Source organism: Gymnodraco acuticeps, unplaced genomic scaffold (assembly GCF_902827175.1).
Source record: "Gymnodraco acuticeps unplaced genomic scaffold, fGymAcu1.1, whole genome shotgun sequence".
In the NCBI taxonomy this organism is placed as follows: Eukaryota; Metazoa; Chordata; class Actinopteri; order Perciformes; family Bathydraconidae; genus Gymnodraco; species Gymnodraco acuticeps.
In genome coordinates this window covers 633,807-660,166 of record NW_022990707.1, presented here as the reverse complement: position 1 = coordinate 660,166, position 26,360 = coordinate 633,807, and the positions used below count along the sequence as shown (strand labels likewise).

The 26,360-nt window shown below is 41.8% G+C and overlaps 1 protein-coding gene across 1 annotated transcript in view; it reads right to left on the bottom strand.

The window, feature by feature from the left end:
* The window catches only part of shroom3 (shroom family member 3), a 96,866-nt gene extending 78,395 nt beyond the window's left edge, over positions 1-18,471 (bottom strand). Inside the window, 2 exon segments of the mRNA XM_034231603.1 lie at positions 8,350-8,504; positions 17,928-18,471. Coding sequence (XP_034087494.1) covers positions 8,350-8,504; positions 17,928-18,068 — 296 coding nt within the window. The 5' untranslated portion in view covers positions 18,069-18,471.
* Between the last annotated feature and the right edge of the window lie 7,889 nt (positions 18,472-26,360).

The following is a 26,360-nucleotide window of genomic DNA, read 5'->3' as shown; positions in this document are numbered from 1 at the left end:
GAAGGCTATTGATTTCATGTTGGGATGGAATTACGAATAATCATCTGCCTAATAATTACAACTAATGCAATTACTACTACCAGGGTTTCCCACACATAGACTATACTTGGGCGGGTCGCCCAGGTATATTAACGGCCGCCCAAGTATATTTCGCGACCTGTTTTTGAATTTTTTTTATTTTTATTCGTCCGCGATCACAACGCCATCTGCGATCGATTAACTTGTGGACAATGATCCTCGCTCTGAAATCTCGCGGGACAAAGACGCCCGCAGCCTTGAGAGCGAGGCGCGGCGAGGCGGCGCAGTTCCTCTCCACGGGCTGCGGAAGCTAAATGCTTGATGGGAAACGACTCGCTAGTATCTCGAGCTGAGCGCTCATTGGTGTTTTTTACCACGTGCTGCTGATGAAACTCTCCAATTGGCTCGGCAAAAGTTTGTTGTTGTTTTGTGTCAGTTTTACGTCGCCACTTCCATTCACATTTTTCCTCATTGTTCCACAATGTTTATCATCATGGAATTAATATCTATATATTTTATACTATACTTGCACTGCTTACCGTTTTCATACTTTATATATCTTAGCACATTCATACACACTGTTCATACTGCTCACAGGCTGATATCTTGTGTATTCATACCCCTCAATGTTTATTCATCATTCAATTCATTCTATATTTTATTCTGTAGATTGTGTACATTACTTTTCACTTCACTGCTTGTTGCTCCTGGTTAGAAGCTAAACTGCATGTCGTTGTCTCAGTACCTGTAATATGTGCAATAACAATAAAGTTGAATCTAATCTTGAGCAGGAACAAATGTATTTACTTAGTACATATCTGACATTAACGATTAAACACATGTGTGCATTCTATATAAATGCAAACCGAGTCAAGCCGACTTCGAGAGAAGAAGAAGAAGCCGACTCCGAGCTGTCCGACTTCAAGCGAGCTTTTTGAGACCTGCCCCGGCTGCAATCGGCTATAGAGTGGCAAAGTCTCTCCCCTTCCGGTGTACCGGACCTTATTTCGAAAAAATTATGTATTGAAGTCAATGGAGAGAGAAAGATTATCTTTCGATCCCGTTTGAATTGTGCCATGAATTACACATATGATGTTTGTCAATTTAAAAGATAATTTTGCAAGTCAAAAAAAAATGTGTCGTAAAACTGTGAAGTTACACATTTGTTTGTGTGAAACGCTCAATGAACTACATCTCTGGTCTCGCAGAACAACACACGTCAACAAGATGGCCGTCACTACTGTCAACAAAACGATTGACTACCCTCACTATCACCACAATGAAACACGTCCAGAAGAATGTCATGCAAAGCTGCCTGCCTGCCTTCCTTTGGTTCTCTCTGAACTGCCTGGTCTTTTTTAATGTTTAATGTCAACCATTTGTGCCGATAGCATGAAGTAGAAAAGATCGCCGATGCTAATGTAGCGTTAGCGTTTCTACCCCGGGCTTAAATTGTGTATTATAGAATGATCACACCGGTGACAGTACTCTTCAAAGGGTTCACGAAATATGACTACTACTCTTACTGTTTAACATTTTGGGTTACTTAATGTTACTTCATGTTAAGGCTAATAAAAATGACAAGGCTGTAATGCTAACTAACGTGCTAGCTACTAGCTAGGTAGCTAACTTGATCCAGCCATTCCTGGTCCTTTCATCAGACGGGAAGCGAAAGAACGAGCAAGACCCATTGCTGGTATGATAACCACCTGGTACTAAGCACACAGGCATCTTGTTAAAGTTATCTTATCTTAGCCAGCGCCATATAGATAGATTATACCTATATGGCGCTGATTTGAGCTATCTCTTAGTGGAGGAAAACAATTGTGACATCACTTACGCGACTCTGGGATTTGTAGTCTTTCTATTTGCGTATTTTTCATAGTCTGATATTTCAACAGTTTTACGACAAACTGTGACTTTTTTGACATGGAAATTATTTTTTAAGATTGACAAACATCATATGTGTAATTCATGGCACAATTCAAACGGGATCGAAGGATACGTTTTCTCTCTCCATTGACTTCAATACATTATTTTTCCGAAATAAGGTCCCATGGACCGGAAGTATGGGCGTGACTTCGCCACTCTATTCTTGTCTACTTTCGAGGCGAGCCGTAGCTCGTCTCAAACAAGCCTCGTGTGTTTGTACCGGGGACAGGGTTGCATTCCCATAGTCCATTTAGCTTAGGAACCTTCCTAACCAAGTGAAATGACCCGGAAGTCCCTCAGTGGCAGCCATGATAAGTGCCGTTCCAATTCTCTAAATGAAAGGAAAGGAGGTTTCAAACTTCCTTTATAACCTCCTTTAGCTTAGGAACCACTGGACCTCCCTTGACGAAAGGAGAGGAGAAAATGCTGCCCCACAATGTCGGAACAGTCGGCCGTTCACGGAAACAACCGATTATGACGGAGAAATGATATCATGAAAGTTACGGTGCTTATTAAGCATTTTAAAAACGTATGTGGTAAGTTGCCAAAGTGCTTTTTTCTGAACGTTCATCAGTATTATAATCAAAAAGAGAAATATGAACGTTAGTTTTTACTGAAATGATCAAATAAAGTCAACATTTCACAGTCTTTACTGAGCTGTGTGGGGTTTGTTCAACTTTTAAAAGATGTTTGAATGGTGATATACACAGTGATAGATGTTAAGGACTAACGTTTATAATAAATACATTTGTATTGATTTTAAGATCTTTTCATACAATCATATGTATTGGGATCATTTGTATTAATGTGGACCGGAGGGAGAGGGTGACGAGCATAAGTTTCACTTTCCTTGTTTATTTCAATTCCAACTTTGGTCATGAAGAATATGTTTCTCTGTTGTCCACGTTCATAAAGCAAAACAACAGCATCAGAGCACGGTGCAGAGTCTCTAGATGAGTTTACAGTAGTCCCTCGTTCTTATTAAACATCCATGTTGTAGTCCGCTGTATAGAAAACTGTAGTTTCCATAGTTTCCCCACAGCAGCAGACGCACATTCATGACGTCCGCTGGCGCATCATAAACACGTCGGATAGTGAAAGTGCAGTCGGATTCTCTAAAGCAGTGGTTCTCAAATGGGGGTACGTTGGAGTACTGCAGGGGGTACGTGAGATTTATTTTATGTTAATGAAAAAAAAAACGTAATTAATGCAATTAAACAAACTACTAATAGTAAATTAACTACTTTCTTCACAAGTTTACAGTAATTCTGGATAATAAAATGGGAACAATAAACGGGGCGCTCTCTTTTCCTCTCACTCTCCTGACAGCTCGTCAGGCTCATGCAGCTCGCTGAACCTGTAATAAGTGACCCGACAGTAAAGAATAAATATATGTATAACTAGTTTAGCTTGTTCCAGAGTAGATGAAATAGCTAAGTTTGTTAGGTCTAACTCTTAGTGTATTTTGCTCCGCTCAACGGTACGTCACAGCGGACAGAGCTGTGACGGAGCGTCCACACAGCAGCGTGCGTTGACGCTTGGAGGTGGGCGTATCTGAAGCTTGGGGATTTTTTGCGAGCAACACGACCAACAACCAATCACATGAATCTCCCGCCCCCGACATACAAAGCAATAGCAATGTTAAAACGAAGTAAACTGGATATAAAATCCCCAAACAGGCGAAAACCTACCAGTTTCACCCACTGTCTCTGCCTCCTCCCTCCATGCCTCGCTCCTCCGGTTTGTATCCCGGTAGATGAACAGAGACTGATCATACAGCACCGGGTGATTCACTACCGCTACAATGAATTTCCCCTCAATTTTTTTGAATATGAGGAAATGACCTGCGTAGTCTCTCCCAGCATACACGCGGTTTGATTGGCTATGCGATTGTACTGGCAGATTTGAATAAAACGGGATTTCATTGGCTGACGCCTCCGTCGAGGCGTCAAAAGTTGAACATTGCTCAACTTTTGACGCCAGCTACGCCAGCAACGCTCCACGTCGCTTCCCAAAATGCATTTCGGCTAAAAGTGACGTCACCCCATTCAAAGTGAATGGGCAGAAGCGTTGGAAGCTTCAACGCACGCCGCTGTGTGGACGGGCCGTGATTATGCAGAGCTGCGTGTTCTCCGTCAGCAGCAGCTGATCTGATCTCTGATCTCTCTCTCGCGTCCGGTTAGACTTCACTCGCGTTTATGTCCAAATCTATCTGATCTAGCTCGTTCTAGTTAATGATATGACTGCCCGCTTATCAGAGGACCTAAACAATAAGCGTTGCTTGGCGTATGGCCGCAAAGTATAGCATTATGCATTATGTTTATATTAGGGGTCAAAATCCCATGCTCATAAAATGCTCATATCTTTTTCTCTTCATTCCCCACACCCCAAAATAAATAAATATACTAATTTTAGGAAAAGTAAGGAAGTTTGAGCAGTGTGGGTTTTATATGAACAGAGTTACACATATTTCAAAACGCGAAGTGTAATAACTGCAGTTTGCCTCCCTGTCAGAATGACAAAGATCCTCAGTGAAGCACAAGCCCATGTTTCTCACTACATTGTAAGTACAACTTATTAAAAACATCAGTTCAATGCAACTAATGTCGTCTTAGTGTTATTGATGTTAAAATTGGTTTGCCATGAATTTAGTGATGGATTGTAAACATTTGAAATGTAGCATTTAAGTGTTTCTCAGTTACAAGGTTGTTGTTTTAATAAATCAGACACTGATGGTGCAGCGCTGGACTGTACCTCTTTAGGCATCTTTTCACTAACAATTTTTTTTGCGCTGATCAGGGGGTACTTGTCTGCATTTTTTTTTCAAAGGGGGTACATTATTGAAAAAAGTTTGAGAACCACTGCTCTAAAGTACCGCAGTCTCTTCTCCTAAGTCCTTTTGAATTCTCCTATCCACTATCCCTTAACGTTTCACTCAGAGGTCAAGGAATAGGAGATAGGGTTAGCATTTAGGAGCTGATTTTTGGATTATCGGAACGCAACCCAGGAGAAACCCCCTTGATGAGAAACTCTAAGAAATGATCGGGGAATCCCTCCGGAGTGGAGTCATGACGACAGGATCTGAATACTTTTTTTGTATTTGGTGATTTCTGTTCCAGCTGTCGAAATACAACTAATGTGTTGTGTTATATTAGCTGTTCAATTTACCACATAGGTGTTCTTAGTTTCATACCTCCTGTGTTTTACGAGCGACTTATCAAGTAGGCGGCGAACGGCATAAAACATGATTAAACATGATAGTATATAAAACCATGCTCGTACAATCTATAGAAATGCAAAACGGCGTCAGTTTAGACGTAATTCTGTCCTCCTGCTTACCGCATCATTTATGAGAAAACATTTCATAACATTAACACAACATATTCGAGGTGGTTTTAAATAACATTTCCGTATTTATTTATTTCTCCAAGTTATGTGTTTGTGTGCACTGAGGAGTCTCAAACAGGCGTTTGTTTAATCATTTTAAGATTGGCTTTAATCAATGTTTGAAAATGAATTCTTCATATATGATAAATGAGAGGTAACATTTTGTTTATGGTATTATTTCCACATATGTCTCTCCATTCTTCCTTCTGCCAACGGTGTCACAGTTTCTCGTCTCTCCCGTTGTTGTGCTTAGTGCGTACGCATGGGTTAGAGTTTGCGTGGAGGACTGCACGTTTTCCCGTCAAGTTAGTATTTTATAAATCGCAAACATTGCGTAGAAACTGGCGTACGCCATTTTCTGAGCATATATCGCTTTATAAATGAAGCCCCTGATGGGTTACATGTTAGCTTTGTGATCCTCTCCACAGCAGTCTGACTTTAAAAGACGTTTTAGGATCACTAACATGTACACAGTGACTCCCTAAAACAAGAGGGCTGACAGATGACCCCCCCCCCCCCAGTCCCTGTGGGGAGAGCTCTGTGTCCCACACTATTTTCACTGAGACTTCCTTCCCTACAATTTTCTGGGGTTCCGAGCCAGTTCATCTCCAGGCACCGCTGAGGGACCCTTAATTGTATGAATGATTGTAAAATAATAACCACCAGTGTGGTTGAAATTGAAGTGATATTTCAAACTACAGAATGTGTGGTACAGTTGATGGACCGGCCCTGCAGACAGCAGGCTGAGCACATCACTGTATTATATATCACTTATTCTACAGAGGTCAGTGTGTCCCCCATAGTCTGTATAGAAGAAGTGGGTGTAGCCACTGAAACCTCTGTAAACTAACTCACAGAGAGCTATGCAACCCAACAAGCTGTCTCATCTAATGACGATTGTTCAGTGTGGAGAAGGTTAAATAAGTAGAGTGATATTCTCACTCTAAGGGTGACTGACAATGGGTGCACTTCAAGCTGTGTTCATTTTGTCAATGAACACTAAATACAAACTACTAATATACGTTGCAAATCACCCTTTTTATCCACGAATATGACAAAACGATGATGAAAAGGAACCGATTAAAAACCTACTATGGTATTCAATAGTGTTGATGGGACAGACAGGAGTGGATTGCAGTTTGACTGAGCAGTGTTTGATGCTGCAGAGCTGAAGCAGAGGCCAACACAAAGCTCAGCGCAGGGATTACTATATCTTTATATTGCAGGTTGACTAATAGGCGAAAACTAAGAAGAACACAAGACAAAGATATATAGCTTACAAAAAGAACACTTCCTACAAGGTGTTGATGGATATGTATCTCTCAAAAAAAACAACAGCTGTGTTGGAAATACACTGAAAAACCTGAAACGTTGAATTAAATATAACATATTATGTTCAACTTCATATTATTGCTTCCAACTAACCGAACACAGTTATGTGGAATTTGTTGACATAATACGTTTAATTAAAGTCAACGTTTCAGTTTGTTCAGTGTAGATAGAAGAAGCCTTAAGACATAACAAAGAGAGGAGTCAGTTACCTGTGCTCTCTGTCAAGGATAACCTGGGTCAACTCTCCGAAAAGCAGCGGTTTATCATCCTCTCCTAGCCCAGATGTTTCTGTCTGCACCGTGAGAGTTGCAGCTGTTAGCTGACTCACACAGTGTGTATGTTATTAGAAATGAGCTTGTTATTGTCTGCTTGGATTGCCAAAAGACACTATAGTCCAAAGGTGAGTCCCAGGTGTGTGACTGCAGTTTGACCTGCTGCAGTCCTTGACAGCACGCACACCAAGGTCCACTTTTAAGCTGCTGCTGAACAAGCCAGACAGAACGCAACAGATATAGATATGAGCACACAAGGATTTAGGATATATATATATATATATCTTTACAGCAGAAAAAAAGACCTGTGAGCAGAGGACTTCTCGTGGATCCCCATCAGGAAGAAGATCAAACCAAACACTGCGCTGCACACACCCTCCCACAATGCCATGTGAGCTTCTACACCTGTCCTGTGTGTGTGTGTGTGTGTGTGTGTGTGTGTGTGTGTGTGTGTGTGTGTGTGTGTGTGTGTGTGTGTGTGTGTGTGTGTGTGTGTGTGTGTGTGTGTGTGTGTGTGTGTGTGTGTGTGTGTGTGTGTGTGTGTGTGTGTGTGTGTGTGTGTGTGTGTGTGTGTGTGTGTGTGTGTGTGTGTGTGTGTGAGAAGTCTAAAGTCCTGCTTTGTGTCATGCCTCTCACGCGTCCTGCGGTGAATACAAGCTGAAGTAGCAACATGCTAGCTGTCACATCCCAAACCCAGGTACATTCCTTGCTTTGTACCTGCATCAACCTCAACTCCTCCATCCCAAAATACATGACTGTGACCGGTGATGGGAGAAGATCTCAGATCCTGATGACATTGATTACTTGTTATGGTGCCAGATGTCTCTATCCATAATAGTACATCACAGTGTATTAGTTAGTTGTATAAATAATATAAACCTGCAAAAGTAACTAGTAACTGATGTTTTCAGATAAATGTAGTGAGTAAAAAGTACAATATTTGCAGCCAAAATGTAGTGGAGTAGAAGTATGAAGGAGCATAAAATGGATGTACCTCAAAATTGAACTTAGGTACAGTACTTGAGTAAATGTATTCAGTTACTTTCCACCACTGACTGTGACTGATATAGTGTGTGTCCATCTCCACTAAGCTAAACAGATGTGGTTAATACCTGTCCACATCTGTCTAGAAATCCTTCATTTAGTAAATGGTAAATGCAACGGTATGTAAAGAAAAAAGAAAAAAAAAGTGAATTTATGAAGGATGTTGAAATATAATTTTGTTAATTTAAAACACCTTTACACACACTAAAGTTCAATATGAGGTAAATCAAACTAAAGAACGGCTTTGGAGTTCAGGTTTGGTTTTGGCCAGTCTCAAATTTGACAACATTTATCATTATAGATATGCTGGGTTTGGGTCTCAGTTATATGCCTTGGAAGAAAACACACAAACACACACACGTACCTGCGGACGGTGAGCTGCAGAGTCTTGTAGGACCCTTTGACCAGAGCGATGGCCTCCTGTCTGAACCCGGTCAGCTCCACGTCGTTGATGATGACGATCTCATCCCCCGTCAGCAGAGGCTGGTCCAAACTGTCGGCTTTACCGCCCTCCTCTACCTGCACACACACAAACAAGTAAGGCCAGATTCGCTGAGGAAATGGAATAAGAGCTGCAGAGGTCAATGATTTTTCTGCCACAATTTGCATGTCTTTAGCTAATGATTTACAAAGCTCATAATGCATTGCAGTCCTGAGCTCCAAACACATTCTTTAAGTCTTTAAAAATTGCTTCCATGCACCATGTTTGTTCAAATTCCACCAGCATATCTAATCAGCATATTGAGATCTGATCACAACTAGGACCGAATCAAGATAATAAGAAGGATTTATCATGGGGATTTATCATGTGTGTATTTGTATTGTACACCTGTAATTTAGCAAACAATGCCGGATTTGCTCTGTACCTGAAGAAACGTTCAGAAAGCTCCAGTGGAATCAGCCCTACTATTGAAATGAAAATGTTACCTCGTGATGTAAGAGAAACAGCATGTGGTTCCTGTCATGGCTACAAGATGCTAAGAAACCTCTGACTATAGTTAAAAGTAAGCCCGAAACTAGTACAGATCGAGGTAAATACAGTTTGCATTATTTGCTTCTTCATTGACTCATTGACATACATCCTGTCTTTGCCTAAATCTAGATTTCTGAAAACAAAACTTTGCACCCCTCAGGTACCTCTATATGACCTCACAGATCAAAGGTCTGCGTTACCCTGAGGGAATCCGGCAGTACCGAACACCAAAGTGCCAGTATTTGTTTTGACAATCCTCAACTGTTTTCAGTGATCGACAGTGGTTTCTAGCTCTGCTCTGAAACAATTAACCCCGCCTATCTGGACTCTTTGAATGTTAAAACAACTGCCAATAATTTCTCACAGGGTGTGTCTGACCTGATGTGTTACCTTTCATTCAAAACATAGTGTGTTTTGGCCCACACACTGAAGTGTTTTTGCTCATGAACTGTATTCACTGAGTGACTTTAATCAACTATGTGTGATGGCCCTGAGGGGGAACTCACAACATTACACAAGACAACATGGCAGTTCATAACATGTATCACCCAATGTGAGAATGAGGTGAGGCCCAGGCCACTGAATGATACAGATGTGTTTTCAGAAGAATCTAAATAGTTCAGAAGTATGTCTGAGTACATGATGTGCTGTTTTTCGAGAAATGAAACATCCTCTCAGAGCTGTTCAAATGTAAACTGCTGCTCAGCTCTGAGGAGCAGTGCACATGCCTTCACTGTGTGCCTGATTCAGGAATAAATATACCCAAATAAGGCGTGCAGATCACTCAGTAACCCTGTGTGTGTGTCTGTGTGTGTTACGGACTTCGGTATTCCAGCTGAAATTCATTATCCTGCAGCCGAGATATCCAAACAGAGCTCATACCGTGACTATAACAACATACCTCCTCTAATCAATAAAGACTGTGTGATGGGAATAAATCCTCAGACAGAGCGGGGGGGGGTTCTGCTTAGAAAAGGTTCTGTTACTGAAAGGTTCTCAATAGTTTTAATTCAAGCCAACGCTTGAATAAAAAATTGAAGCAGTACACCCAGCCTTCATCACAGGGTGAGACTTTGGTGTGGATGCGAGTGGTGCAGTTCAACCAAAATGATTCCAATATTTTAAAGGGGGGGAAAGCTAAATATCTAAATGTTAAGCAAAGAATCAAAGTGGTTAGGACAAATGCCACACACTCAGGGACTTCTGCCTCTGGTCTGTTACTACACTATTAGTATATATTAAAGGCAAACAAGCAAATAATTGAAGCTACAGAGACCTGGATAAGGTGACCAACTGTAAGGACTTGGTCAATGTTAGGTTTGTGATTTAAAGCAGACTTTGTGATCCCCTTTTCTAAAGTTGGAAAACATGTTGTGGGTAAGATTATTAATCATCCCTAGCATGGGTGTATTGTGTGTGTGTATGTGTAGCACAAATGCCTGTGTGTGTATTTGTAAGTATAACAAAAAAGAAATGCATGTGTATAACAGAGTGGAAAACTTAAAAGGGATCTATCATGCAAAATGCACTTTTGTACGTCTTTTATACATGAATATGTGTCCCCGGTGTTCCAGGGAACTCACCAAGTGTCAGAAAACACAACCCTCTCTCTTTTCCTCCATACCCAAATCTCTAAAAAAGGGGCTGCAACGGATCTGATACAGACTGATCCAGATTTGAACACTGTCCTGATGTCAGGACGGTGGTGCTACGGCTATTGGTCAACTCTCCACCTATCAGGGGAATGAGAGGTTGGGCCACGGCCGGCCATTGCTGCTGGAAAGCGCTGGAGACGCTGTAGTACATATGCCAGGCCTGTAAGTGGCGCTGTAGTCTGCCACAAAAGCAGCGAAGAAGACTTCCCTTGCATGGTTGCCATGGTTGCCCTTCTGTTTATTCTCCGCTGTGGCTCTTTTTCTCCCTCCCTGAGGCAAGCGTTTGCACCTCCTGCTTTAAAACAAATGAATAATGACTCTATATAATCATATGTAAGGGATAATGTGCAGCGACGCGGTCATTATGGGGAAAAGAACATCGACAGGCTGATCAGGAGCCCGAAGTGGAGGGATCTAGATCGGCATGAAGGCACATTATGCAATGTGCACATTATCCCGCTTATTACATGGCCACATTCTCGACAAAGTAACGACATGACTCCCAATATTAATTGAAATGCTTTTATGGATTTAGAAAATGATTTTATTGATTTAAAAAATAGTTGTATTGATTTAAATTGACATGCATCCGCTAAGAAAAGTAGTCCGTTGTTACTGTTTGAACTAACGTAGCAACGGCAGGAACTGCTTCGATAGCGTTTTTGAGGAGCTTTTTGATTACAGATTTGAAAACATCGCTGCTTGCTTTAAAAGTAGCACAATTCATTATGTCAAACCTTGGAAAGTATTTAAAGCTCGGTTGGATGCTACTCAATCGGAAGCTCTAGGTACCTGTTTATGTGGATAATTATGTAAATTATGCTGTATGATGTCCTTTTGTTGTTCTATTTATGTTTTTATGTTTCATGTGGAACTACTTGAGCAGGTCTCCCTTGAAAAAGAGATCAATGATCTCAATGGGATTTATCCGTCTAAATAAAGGTTTGAAATGAAATCTAGATATCCCTGCCCTGATGCCAAAGTAACTGCACACTGAATATGTGTCGCCGTTTGATGTCTATGTCTGGACCGCTGCGTAAAAAGGAGGGTTTCTGCCCCGTTACTTCTCTTCTTACTTCTATAAGAATAAAACACGGTGGACGGAGATCTCTTTTTCTCCCCCTCTTCTCCCCGCTGCAGCCCAGCAGCTGATCTCAGAGCACGCTCCCCTCTCCTGCAGGGGGGCGTGGTCAGCTGCAGCTCACAGAATCAGCCCCCTGCAAAAACAGCGCTGGAAAGAGCAAATAGAGCGAAATGAGGCATGGCAAAAATGCAAGGTCTGTTTGGTATTTTGAAAAAAAAACTATATTTATATACTTTATATAGGTATGGCCCTACAATATATTGTTCAAATATAGCATGATAGGTGTCCTTTAAGTTTGCAATCCATCCATCCATCCATCTTCTCCCGCTTATCCGTGGTCGGGTCGCGGGGGTAGCAGTTCCAGCAGAGAGCCCCAAACTTTCTTTTCCCTGGCGACATCAACCAGCTCTGACTGGGGGATCCCAAGGCGCTCCCAGGCCAGCGAAGAGATATAATCCCTCCACCTGGTCCTAGGTCTACCCCTTGGTCTCTTCCCAGCTGGACGTGCCTGGAACACCTCCCTAGGGAGGCGCCCAGGTGGCATCCTAACTAGGTGCCCGAACCACCTCAACTGGCTCCTTTCGACGCGAAGGAGGAGCGGCTCAACTCCGAGTCCCTCCCTGATGACCGAACTTCTCACCTTATCCCTAAGGGAGACACCAGCCACCCTGCGGAGAAAACCCATCTCGGCCGCTTGTATCCGCGATCTCGTTCTTTCGGTCATGACCCATCCTTCATGACCATAGGTGAGGGTAGGAACGAAAATGGCCCGGTAGACAGAGAGCTTTGCCTTCTGGCTCAGCTCCCTTTTCGTCACAACGGTGCGGTAAAGCGACTGCAGTACCGCTCCCGCTGCTCCGATTCTCCGGCCCATCTCACGCTCCATTGTTCCCTCACTCGAGAACAAGACAAGCATAAGTTTGCAATGTAGTCGTTAAAAAGCCATCTTAATGTTATGTTATTACTAGGGCTGTCAAGTTAACGCGTTAATAACGCGATTAACGCGATTAACGCATGTGTATTTTTTGTCCTCGGCCGCCCCGTAGTTTCAGAGCGCATCGACTTTAAAATACCATCTACAAGCTGATGCTGATAGCCCAGCTCCTGCCGCCCGCTTGTGGCAGACCCGGCAGACCACACTTCCACGCTCACCGGAAGGCACCGACTGGCCATCGGGAGGACCGGGAGGGTGTGTGTATGTGTGGCCCGAGCGAGCGAGAGAGAGAGAGAGAGAACGGGCACACCTTACGTGTATTGTTGTTGTTAGCATCTGGTGCTAGGCTAGTTAGCTGCGCTAACGGATATAAGGAGCTGTTCAATGAAAACAGAGGAGCGACATTTCATCGAACAACTGCGCCGAACACTTGTATGGAGTCAGATTTGGGTCAATATTCTAGCGCGTAAAACAAGCTACTCACGAGCGGAAAATGTGCTTTTACACGCGCCTAAAATGACCCTCGCGCGCAGATTAAACCCCCGCGAGGAGAGAGAGCCCTCTTGCTCGCTCGCGGGAGTGTCAGCTTCACTCGCTCGCGGAGTCTGTCTACGCGAGCGTGAAAAGTTTCTGGCACTTTGGGGCGGAGCCAGGAAGCCCGGAGTTGCCAGGTTTGATAAATGCATGAACTACCAAGAGCCGAGGAGTGACAGCTGCAAGATCAGGTGGATGAGATTGAATTAATTTGATATAAAAAAATGACACATTAATTCTAGGAGTGCAATACTTTTACAAACACTATAGTAATAATATGCATTCATTATGACAACATCATACTATTACTATAGGAGTGTTCTATAGTGTGTTCAAAAAACAACTACGGAAACACTATATATTATACTATAGTAGTACTATTTAAAATAATAGTCTTAATACGGAAACACCAACAAAAACACTATAGTAATACTTTTACAAACACTATAGTAATAATATGCATTCACTATGACAATATCATGCTATTAGGAGTGTTCTATAGTGTGTTTAAAAAACAACTACAGAAACACTATATATTATACTATAGTTAACTTATACTATTTAAAATAATATAGGAATACTACAAAGATCTAGATACATAGTGTTACTATTGAAATATTATAGGGCTACTATAGATAATAAAATGGCACTACAGAAAAAACTATTGTAATACAATAGCTGGTGAAAAATACTACAGAACACTACAAACTTACTAAAGGACACTATACAACTCTTATAGTATACTATAGTAATACTATAATTCCTTTATAGTTCATTTCGTAAGGGAGGTGCATACAGCAGACAGTAGCTAGCAGTTTTCCACTCAAAAATATATTGTTTTATATATATATATATATATATATATATATTAGGGCTGCGTTAATAACGCGTTAACGCAAAAAAATGAACGCCACTAATTATTTTAACGCGATTAACGCATGTGTATTTTTTTTCCTCGACCGCCCCGTAGTTTCAGAGCGCATCGAGTTTAAAATACCATCTACAAGCTGATGCTGACAGCCCCGCTCCTACCGCCCGCTTGTGGCAGACCACACTTCCACGCTCACCGGCAGGCACCGACTGGGCATCTGGTGCTAGCTAGCAGCGCTAACGGATATAAGGAGCTGTTTCAATGAAAACAGAGGAGCGACATTTCGCCGACAACTGCGCCGAGCACTTGACTTTATGCAGGAAGCCAGACAGTGGGACATTGTACGAAAAGTCAGCACACTCAGCACGGATAGTGCGCAACATGATTGCAGCGTCCAGGCAGCTCCCGTTCGAGCATATGCCTTGAGTTGCACATAGCTCCAACGATCCATCACACACACAACGCACGCACGCACGCACGCACGCACGCACGCACGCACGCACGCACGCACGCACGCACGCACGCACGCACGCACGCACGCACGCACGCACGCACGCACGCACGCACGCACACACACACACACACACACACACACACTGTATTGTATGAGAGAGGTTCCAGGTTGAATTGAGGCGGATATTTGTAATGTTCAGAGGTTGTTGTGTTTAATATTCATGAGAATATTTGTCATTGTTCAAATGATAATAAACATTAGCATAAAGCATATTTGTCCACTCATATGTTGATAAGAGTATTAAAAACTTGTAAAATATTCCTCTAAGGTACATTTAGAACAGATAAAAAATGTGCGATTAATTTGCGATTAACTATTTTAATCGACTGACAGCCCTAGTTATTACTGGACCTGATGGCAGAATTTGAATTGTATTTTATTTGTAATTGTTATTTTCTCTATTCCACTTTTTAAGTATTTGTATTTTAATGTCTGAACACACTGCTGCTTTGTAACAAAATGATTTCCCAAATTGGGATCAATAAAGTATCTCTCTATCTATCCATCCATGTATCTATCTCTCTATCTATCCATCTATCTCTCTATCTATCTATCCATCCATCCATCCATCTTTCTCTCTATCTATCTATCTCTCTATCTATCTATTTATCAGAAGCGGAAATTAACGCAATGCAAATAAAGGTCTAATAATCCTTTGGTCCTGTCTGTTTTTCACCTCTTTTAAGGTAAACCAATCAAAATGAATGTAGGTGGAATGTATCACTCATCAGATTGTGTCCCTAAAAGTACGTTTGCCTCTCCTTGGTGCCTGAGCTGCTCTCCAGATAGTTCCACAGTTCCGTTGATTCATGAGCACAGCAACTCTAAGAGCTGCTGCTATAGATGGAATGCAAATGGAAATAAACGATACATATGAAATCTTCTTTAATGTCGCCACATTTTACACAGAGCTGCACACACAGTGAAAATCTTTAAACCCATCCTAGTATTAGGAGCAGTGGGCAGTTTCTATAAAGAACCCAGGCCACAGCGGTGAGAGCGCCTTCTGGACCACCAGACACTAAACTGAAGCTGTTGGGTCGCTCTGAAACAGGAAACTGAGCAGTGGAGACTCTGGGTTGCAGCTGAACTGTTTCCCCTCAATTTGGATGTGTAACCATTGCAGTGTTGGTGCTCATCCAGTGTGATGCCAGTCATGGGACCTTCAGATTAACACTCATTGAGACAGTTTAACCTGAGCGGAACCTTTTACTGTGACCTCTGAGCCGGGGCTCAGAACCAATGAAATGCACTGCACTGATGATAAACAAGCTAAGGTCGTGTGTGTGTGTGTGTGTGTGTGTGTGTGTGCGCATGTGTGTGTCATGGCTGGTGGGATCCCATCGGCCAACCTCACTCAATCAAATCAGTGTTTTATAGCTGAGTAGTTTTCATGGCAGGTGAAACATAAATAGAGTTTTAAGAACTAATAACATCATCTGAATGGTTACTCCGTGTGGGTGAGGGGGAGCCGAAAGCAACAAACAAAGGTCTAACAGCTGAGACACACACAGCACACACAGCTGTGTGACCGCTCAACAGTGATGGAGATGCCCACTGATCAGTTCTCTGTTGATTCAAAGAGGAGGAAGAAGAGATTCAGAGTGGAGGTAGCACTAACGCTAATTCTATTTAAAATCAATCAATCAACAATCAATGGTTTTATCAGATGTTATCTGAGATTCTATTCCAGTATCACAGAACCAAATGAAAGCATGAGTGTGTTCCAAAGCATGGAGGAAAACACATTTTTCACATTCTTGTCCTATTTTACAGCAGTTTGGCCTCCATCCCAGAATACCCTCTCCACACACACACACACACACACACACACACACACACACACACACACACACACACACACACACACACACACACACACACACACACACACACACACACACACACACACACACACACACACACACACACACACACACACACACACACACACACAACACACACACACACACACACACACACACACACACACACACACACACACACACACACACACACACCACACACACACACACACACACACCACACACACACACACACACACCACACACACACACACACACACACACACACACACACACACACACACTCACACACACACACACACACACACACACACACACACACACACACACACACACACACACACACCACACCACACACAGGAAATCTGGTGATTTCTGGTTTTAGTATACATCACGACAGGTCAGCAGTTATTCAAATATTATGGTACAGCAGACTCACTGTGGCAACATCTATCCAAGGCTACATTTTAAATCAAAATCACACTGCCATAATACTTCAGGCTACCCCTCACATTATTAATGATGATTCAACCACCTGAAATGGTGAAACAGGTATCCAGCTGGTTTTTGCCTGTACTCTTGTTATTGAGGGTAAATGAGAATGTTGACCCATAATTAAAATCAGGAAATCTCTTCCTCCTTTGCTTTTGATTATTTTAAATCTGCCTGTTGTACGACTTTAAGGAAGTGAAATATAAAAATGTTGGAGCAGGCCCTGCCCTTTAAATCACAGACTCAATATAGGTCACAAGGAGGACATGGAAAACACTTACAGAAAGGAATTACAAAAATAATAATAAACATGCACGCCTTTTGTTTAAAATTGTTATCCAATAGAGTAGGATTTTTTATTTATTTTAGTATTTTACTTTACCTCAAAAAGAATCATAACATTGTATACGCCTCCTATCGAAACAATCATTGGTCATAGATAAACACAAATAAATTATAGTTTGACTATATTTGTTAGTATATTAGGGCTATTAGTACACAACAGAGACACTGCATGGTCTCAGTAGCAGTGGTGTTAATAACTAAGCACATTTACTCAAGTATTGTACTAAAGTCCAATATTGAGGTACTTGTTGCTTACTTGAGTATTTCCATGTTATGCTACTTTTTACTTTTACTCCAAGTTTTTAATACCTTTAACTTCACAGATGTGGATGAATGATGTGAAATATAACCAACTCTTAAATCAGACTTTAGTTCCACCTGGAGTAAATCCACAAGCTACCCTGCAGTATACAAAGTCATTCAAACTAGCTGCACCTTTACCAGCTTTGAGAACACTTTCATGATCAATCATTATAAAACATATCATATTCTGAAATGGACCAATCTGCACAACGACTACTTTTACGCTTGGTACTTTAACGGTATTTAGATGGCAATATTTGTTTACTTTTACTTGAGAAACATTTTGAAAGCAGGACTTTTACTGTAACAGAGTATTCCTACACTCTGGTACCTCTACTTTTACTTAAGTACAAGATCTGAGTACTTTTCCCCCTGTAGAGATGACAGACACATGACAGTATGGAGTCCCACCTTGGAGATGATGAGCGGCTCTCCGTGCTCCAGGCCTCCCTGCAGGGTGAAGCCCCAGGGCGCTCCGCCCTGCAGCCGGGCCTCCAGCAGCACCCAGCCGCCCGCCTGCTGCCGGAGCCCCGCCCGGACTCCGTTCTCCATGCCGGCCAGGGAGCGCTGTCTCCCGGCTGTTGGCTCCTCAGCCCGTCGGCGGCCCGGCGGACTGAGGGGGGGACCGGACTGCGGAAAACCGGTTATCCTTCACGAGCGCATTTCCTTCATTCATTTAAAACTTCTCTATAAGAAAAAGAAGGAAGGAGGTGTCCGAGCACCGGGTCCTGCAAAGTGCATTCCTTAGAGAGAGGCTGGTTCTCCGGAAGATTCCAACAAAAACTACCGAGGCTGTGAGGAGCTGCAACAGGTTACTGAGAGGAGGAAGTCCGAAACACCGCTTTATTCCTCAAACTGAAAGAGACCAGAGCTGCTGTAACAGAAACAGGACTGCTCTCTCTCTCTCCGAATTTCAGTTTACCATAACAATAGGATTTACTGCGACTCACTGAGCCAGAAGAGAAAGAGAGAGAGAGAGAGAGAGAGAGAGAGAGAGAGAGAGAGAGAGAGAGAGAGAGAGAGAGAGAGAGAGAGATAGAGAGAGAGAGATGAGAGAGAGAGAGAGAGAGAGAGAGAGAGAGAGATAGAGAGAGAGGACAAGAGAAGTGAGGAAGCAAGGAAAGACAGGAAGGAAATAAATAATCAAAGAAGAAAGGGAGTTAGGAAAGAAGGAATGATTACATTAAAACAGAGGGATACAATAAAGGATACAGTTGAAGGAAGAAAGGTCATAGAATCAAGTGGGAGTGTATCAGGAGAGTTAATACAGCTTTTGCAGATCCCCCTGCTATTCAATATTTTCAGTTATGAGAACGATCCAAACATCAACCAAAATATTTTGATACAACCATCCATTTAAAAACATGACATGAGAGGAATGTGTATAACTGTTATGGCCTTCCTCTGCTGCAGGAGGAAGAGCGTGTTATTTCATGATGAAAGAGAAGAAGAGGACGCAGGACAGGAAGTGTGTTTCTGTGTGAGGAGCTGTAATCCAATCCTTCACAGCACAGCTCACACTGTTTCCATTCACACTGGAACCAGATTACAACTGCTGGATCCAATCATGTAACGCTTCACAACAAACTGAAACACAGAGCTGACATGTAGTGTTTGAGGTCAGATCGATGTGTGGTATTATCATTCAAATAAACTACATCATACCAAGGGCTGGCTGAATCTGAGTGCTTCCTTCTTTTCTTCCCAATAATTCTGTCTTTCGTTGTCTGTAAGTCATGCAAATAAATCATGTTATTATCAAAGAATAAATGATGAGCTAACAAAGCCCGTCGCTACCCCCAAACAGAGCTGAGGACTATTAAACCTATATTCAGAATCAGGTTTGCTGCCAGGTACGTTTACACATACATGGAATCTGCTTTGGTGTCAGGTGGTGCGAACATAAACTAAGAAAATAAGTTGTTGTTGTTGTCGGTCAAAAATATAAAGATAATAGAAAGAAGCATTTTTAGAAACTATTTAGCATTACAAAAGAATAAACACAAGTATTTACACCACATTTTAATTTAACTATACAAAGAACCTAAAAAGCTAAAACACTTAGGACAATGAATATGCGACAATATATGGCAAACTTCAGTGAATTCTATTTTAAAGTGGAGGGCTGTGCAGACGTGTGCAAAGAGAGAGAGTCATGTTGGCTCTAGATGAAAAGAGGATCACCAAAATATTACAATTCCTGCTAGGAAAGGTGAATCTGTTTACAACAGATGGCCATCCATAGAGCCACTTTGCTTTTGATGGCTGACAGGAGTTTGAAACATTAGGCTGTACACATTTTAAACATGTGTGCTCGCCTGGACAGTGATTGCATAAAGTGTGAGTTACCATTAAACAGGTTGATTATCCCCTATCCCTCCTATACGTACATCAGTGATGAAGCAGCAGGGACCACTGAGTCCCAGCTTGCTTCAAAACTCCAACAGACATGTGAGTGATGACACTTGATCTATTGTAAGGCAAAGCAAGGCAAGGCAAGTTTATTTATATAGCACTTTTCAACACAAGGCAATTCAAAGTGCTTTACAAAAAACGAAAGACATTAAGAAAATGGCATTTAAAATCAGTCATTAAAAAGAAAAGATAATAAAAGAAACATTAAAAGAAAAATTACATGGATAAAAGTTACAGTGCAGTTTAAGATGTGAATAGTTCAATTAAAAGCAGCGGCAAAAAGAAAAGTCTTTAAAAGTAGTCAGAGTTGCAGCGGACCTGCAGGTTTCTGGGAGTTTGTTCCAGATATTTGGAGCATAATAACTGAACGCTGCTTCTCCATGTTTAGTTCTGACTCTGGGGACAGAAAGCTGACCAGTCCCTGAAGACCTGAGAGATCTGGATGGTTCATAATTTAGCAGGAGATCAGAAATGTATTTTGGGCCTAAACCATTCAGTGCTTTATAAACCAGCAGCAGTATTTTGAAATCTATTCTTTGACACACAGGAAGCCAGTGTAAAGACTTCAGAACAGGAGTGATGTGATCCACTTTCTTAGTGTCAGTGAGGACTCGAGCAGCGGCGTTCTGAATCAGCTGCAGCTTTCTAATAGATTTTTTAGTGAGACCTGTGAAGACACCATTGCAGTAGTCGAGTCTACTGAAGATAAAAGCATGGACAAGTTTTTCCAAATCCTGCTGTGACATTAGTCTTTTAATCCTAGATATATTCTTTAGGTGATAGTAGGCTGATTTAGTAACTGTTTTAATGTGACTGTTGAAACTCAGGTCAGAGTCCATGACTACACCTAGATTTCTGGCTTTATCTGTTGTTTTGAACATTGCAGACTGAAGCTCAGCGCTAACTTTTATACGTTCTGACTTGGCTCCAAAAACCATTACCTCAGTTTTATCTTTGTTTAATTGGAGAAAGTTCTGACACATCCAGTCATTGATTTGTTCAATGCACTTACTCAGTGTTTGAATTGGAGCATAGTCTCCTGGTGAAATTGTTACGTACATTTGTGTGTCATCCGCATAGCTATGGTAACTTATTTTGTTGTTTTTCATTATCTGAGCCAGTGGTAGCATGTAGACGTTAAAGATAAGAGGCCCCAAGATGGAGCCTATATAAAGAAAGTTGTTTCTGTCCTTTAAGTAGGATTCAAACCAATTTAGAACTGTTTCCGAAAGTCCCACCCGGTTTTCCAGTTGGTCTAGTAATATGCTGTGGTCAACAGTGTCAAACGCAGCACTGAGATCTAATAATACGAACACTGAAGTTCTGCCACTGTCTGTGTTTAAGTGGATGTCATTGAAGACCTTTACAAGAGCAGTCTCAGTGTGAAAGCCTGACTGGAACACATCCAAACAGTTATTTAAATGCAAGAAATTACTCAACTGTTGAAAAACAACTTTTTCAATGATTTTACCTAGAAATTGGAGGTTTGATATGGGCCTGTAATTGTTCATTACTGAAGCATCTAGATTATTCTTTTTTAAGAGCGGTTTAATGACTGCAGTTTTCAGGGCCTGTGGAAAAATACCTGAGTGAAGAGATTTGTTTACTATATGAAGTAGATCTGAGGCCATGCAACGAAAAACATCTTTGAAAAATCCTGTTGGAATAATATCAAGGCAGCAGGAGGAGGATTTCAGAAGTTGAATAATGTCCTCTAGGTTTTTATCATTAATCTGATGGAATTGTGTCATGATGTCTGAATTGATGTTAAGTGGACACAGAGACAACACATTTGCTGTTCCTGATGCAGAGGCACTGACTGCTTGTCTGATTTTCTGAATGTTGTCAGTGAAGAAGGAGGCAAATTCATTGCACGCCCTGGTGGATAGAAATTCAGAGGCTACTGACCAGGCTTGGATTTTCGTCATTTTAGGGGCAAGGCCACTTGGCCTTTGGTGTCACACATTTTTTCAGGGTGGAAAGGCCACATGCCAGGGCACAAAGGCCATTGAGGGAAACATTTGGATTTGGAGCTTACAAATAAATAAACTTTCTGATGAACACACGAATGACATCACTTTTTTTATATCAATAATGTCAAACATTATATCATCATATAGGCCTATGCCTCCTTAGTATTACCGTATATAAAATGAAATACTTTACTTTGAATAATTAGTGTTTGGTATGTTTTCCATCTACTATTTCTCCCATTCACAAATCCAAAATCAAATCAAAAATTCTATTAATATGTAACAAATAGATTCCATTTCAGAGCAGAAGAAACAGCCTTCAAGGGTCAAACTCTGCACATACATCATTCGTGTGTGTGTATACCACAGACTGTCTGTGTCATGTCTGTCTTTAGGACATTGGTGTGAGATTGGATGGAGCAGCTACAACGTTAGTTTAGCCTGATCGATCCGATCTCCATTCAGAAAACACGCATTTTAAAAGGTTTTTCGCCTGCCGTCTTGTCTGCACACTTGTCAAAGCATGGTTTTTACTAACCGTTACCAGTATTTAGTTAATTCGGCATCATTTTGAAACGTGTATTACAATTAAATCACGGTAAAATAGGATAAGTTTGTCGTAGTTGGTTTCCACCACAGTATTTACATGGATATAAGCCCCGCCCCCTCTCCAGCACGCCCTGTGACAGGAGTAAACACAGCTGACAGCCGTGGTGAAACCGGGTGAAACTCCAGCGGTTAGAGCAATGTGAATATTTGCATCGCGTCCGTTGTGAACGCAGCATAATGCAGTTCAGAAACCACTGTTCTGACGCTTTTAAAGCAACTTCAAGATTTTAACAGTGTGAGGGGCCCAAAGGCCATGGTGGCCGTAGGACGTACAATTATTTGTGGGGCATAACGGCCAGACCGAGGGGCTACGACGGCCATGGCCGTCATGGCCTCCGTGAAAATCCCACCCTGCTACTGACACTGGAGGGTTAGTTAGTCTGTCGACGGTAGCAAACAAGGCATGTGCGTTGTTTTTGTTAATGATGTCAGAGAAGAAAGACTGTCGTGCGTTTTTCAATTCCAAATTATAAAGGCCAAGTCTCTCTTTATAGATTTCAAAGTGAACCTGGAGATTTGTTTTTCGCCACCTACGTTCAGCTTTTCGACATTCTCTTTTTTCTGTTCTCACGGTCATGGCCTTTCTCCATGGAGATATTTTCTTGCCAGACACTTCCTTTACCTTAGTTGGAGCAATGGCATCTATAACATTTTTAATTTTTGAATTAAAATGATCTACTAGCTCCTTTACTGAGATGTTAGCAGGGGCAAGTGTGGAAGAAAAATTCTGAGTAAACATTTCCCCAGTGTTTTCAGTTAAATATCGCTTTGTGGTTATCTCTTTTTGAACATTTTTGTGAACAGAAATAGAGCTCTCAAAGAAAACACAGGAATGATCAGAGAGTGCAACATCAGTCACCACAACCTTAGAGATATTCAGACCCTTTGAGATAATTAAGTCCAGAGTGTGCCCCTTATTGTGCGTGGGCTCCGTCACATGCTGAGTCAGTCCATAGCTATCAAGAACACAAAACAGTTCTTTAGCCCCTCTGTCCTGGGGGTTGTCAACATGGATGTTAAAATCACCAACAATGACTAGACGGTCAAAGTCAATACACACTATCATGGCCGTATCTACCATTGAGGTCACCGAGGTCCGGACCTCGGTAATATTTTTCGAGTTGTGTATATAACAAAACTTGTGAAATAATTGCACTAAACGGGGTTCTTTGTAGTACTTCCATTTACTGACGATGGGGGCGCTGCATAACTACGTAGCCTCGATTAAAGCAAACAGAAGAAGAAGACATGTATCAACCGGTATCAACAAACCTCCGCAGACCGGACTTGAACCGGAGCAGCGGAGGAGTGGTGAGGTATCTAGAGATCTGAGTCCAGCGGGCTGCTTGTGTTTCTGTTCATCAGGACATCATAGGACCAGCAGATCCTGTGTGAACTCTCTACGTTAGTCAGTGGACGTCCGACAACATGCACACTAACTTATATTGCAGCTATAGTATAGGCTATACTTTGGGTTAAATTGCGTGAATAAACTAGCTAGAGAGCTAAAGTTAATTACATTCATCCAATGTCAGAAGGATTACCTTTTAACAAACGTTGTAATGCTTTTCTTTCATTTCAATTTGAATACAACATTGAAGATATAACATTGTATTGTTTTCTTTTTACACTGACTCAGATATAATTAAAAGACTACGTCAGTCGAAGCTCAGCTTTGGTAAGAAAGAGACAGGACAGGCAGAGAGAAAGAGAGAGAGAGCAAGTGATGGAAGTCAGGGAGGAACTGCAGGTACAGTCACACAAAATAATGTAGGCTTAATAAGCCCATCTATGTATCTATCTATGTATCTATCTATAACAATAGTCTTAATTTACAATAGGCATAATTTTTAAACAACATAGGCCTACATCTATTGCAGTTATGATGTCATAATCAGTGGCGGTTTCTCCTGGAGGCCAAGGGAAGCCAGGCTTCCCCTGTTTTTTCGGAGTGTAGTTATAATTTTAATAAATAAATAAAAACACTTTGTTTAGTTTCGGAAATTCTTTGTTGTGTGTTGCTGCCGGCCCGTCTCTCCCCCATTCTCATTGAGTATTTTACAAAGAGTGAAACAGCGCCCCTCTAGATGTTATGGTGAAACAGTAGATTGCACTCTCTGCTGCGAGAGGAGGCCAGCCGAAATTGGCTCCCCTTGGTGAAAAAAAATTGAGAGCTTGACCAATCAGATGAGGCTCACGTGATGCCCCTGCCAACCTGTGATTAGTCAGGGCCATGCCAAGGGAAGCCAGAGGCGGCTGGCTTCAAAAATAATGTATGCTGCAGCCCACTGACTTGGTTTGAAATCAATATATTATCCAATTTGTGACCCCCCACAGGACATAAAAAGCACCTAACTAGATCATGAAAATCCCAAAAATCTCGAGGGGTACCCCCCGAACATGTTTGGACCTCGGTATTTAGGAAATCCTGGATACGGCCCTGCACACTATAGACAGCAGTTCGGTAAAATCATCAAACAAGCTTGCACAGTATTTGGGTGGTCTGTAGATATTTAGGAACAGAGCTCGAGAGGAGCATTTCAGCTGAAGGGCCACATATTCAAAAGAAGCAAAGTTCCCATAAGATGTCTTCCTGCATTGAAGGGAATCATTGAGCAGAATAGCAACTCCACCCCCTTTCTTATGCATTCTTTCCTGACTCATAAAACTAAAGTTGGGAGGTGTTGATTCGATAAGAACAGCTGCACTGTTATTTTGTTCAATCCAAGTTTCTGTTAAAAACATAAAATCAAGATTGTGCTCAGTGATTAAATCATTGATTACAATGTTTTTCCTGCCAGAGACCTGACATTTAATAAAGCTAGTTTAAGTTCGTTAAACACGCTATCAGTCAGGTTTTTTGTAACAATTGTAGGAACACATCACCAACACATCACTGACTGTCTACACTACAGCTCATCTGCATTAAAGCGGATATTCAACAATTCACTCATGCCACAGACTGCAGATGCTAGATCCAAATCACACACAGGTTACAGGATTTATACATCTGTAACTGACCTGTAATCTGCAAGTATCTCTGAATCAATTCCCTCACACTCCTTACTGTTGAACAAAGCCTTGAAAGATAGAGTGAATTGTAAAAAGAACAGTAAGGGGCACCTTCAACAACATAATAATCTACTCTTTTGGACTTGTAGGAACAACAAGTTATCTGCGAAACAGGTGTTTAGATATACTTTTATACTTTTTTGACTGTTGTTAAACGCGCCCTTGTGTATTTCAGCTGGACTGGGTACATTGATGGATTAGGCTCAAACAGAAGACGAGGAGCCAGAAGAGTTACTATTCAAACTGCAGGGTTAAAAGGGAAACCGCAGCTTTGAAATGTTCGCTCTAATGAAGTCAAAAGTGCCACAAATAGCTGATCTGTAAGTGGAACTTGATTTGTGAGTGTTGATGTCGGAAGGTTAAAAAGTAAACAAGATTTTAAGTCGTGTTTCCCTCTTTCTCTTTATACGTGGTTCTATTTCGTATATGGCTTCGCCCTCTAAGGCTAACGCGAAGCACTGAAACACTTGTAGTCCACGCCCACCCGCAAGGTGGGCCCCACCCTCGGGCTCCCTTCCGGTATAAATAGGAAGGAGGCCCGACAATCTGCTCCCTCTTTTCTTCAGCACCCCGTTACTGAAGCACAAGAGACACTTCAATTGCAGAGTAAACATGAGTAACAATTGTGTGAGAGATTGTCCCTCATGTGGCTCTGGGTTCATAATGAGTTATGACCAGACACAGTATGCGAATCCTGCCTGGGGTCAGAGCACGCGTACGCGGCTCTAAACCAGCAGGTAGCATGCACCCACTGTGCCCGTCTCCCCTCGGGCGA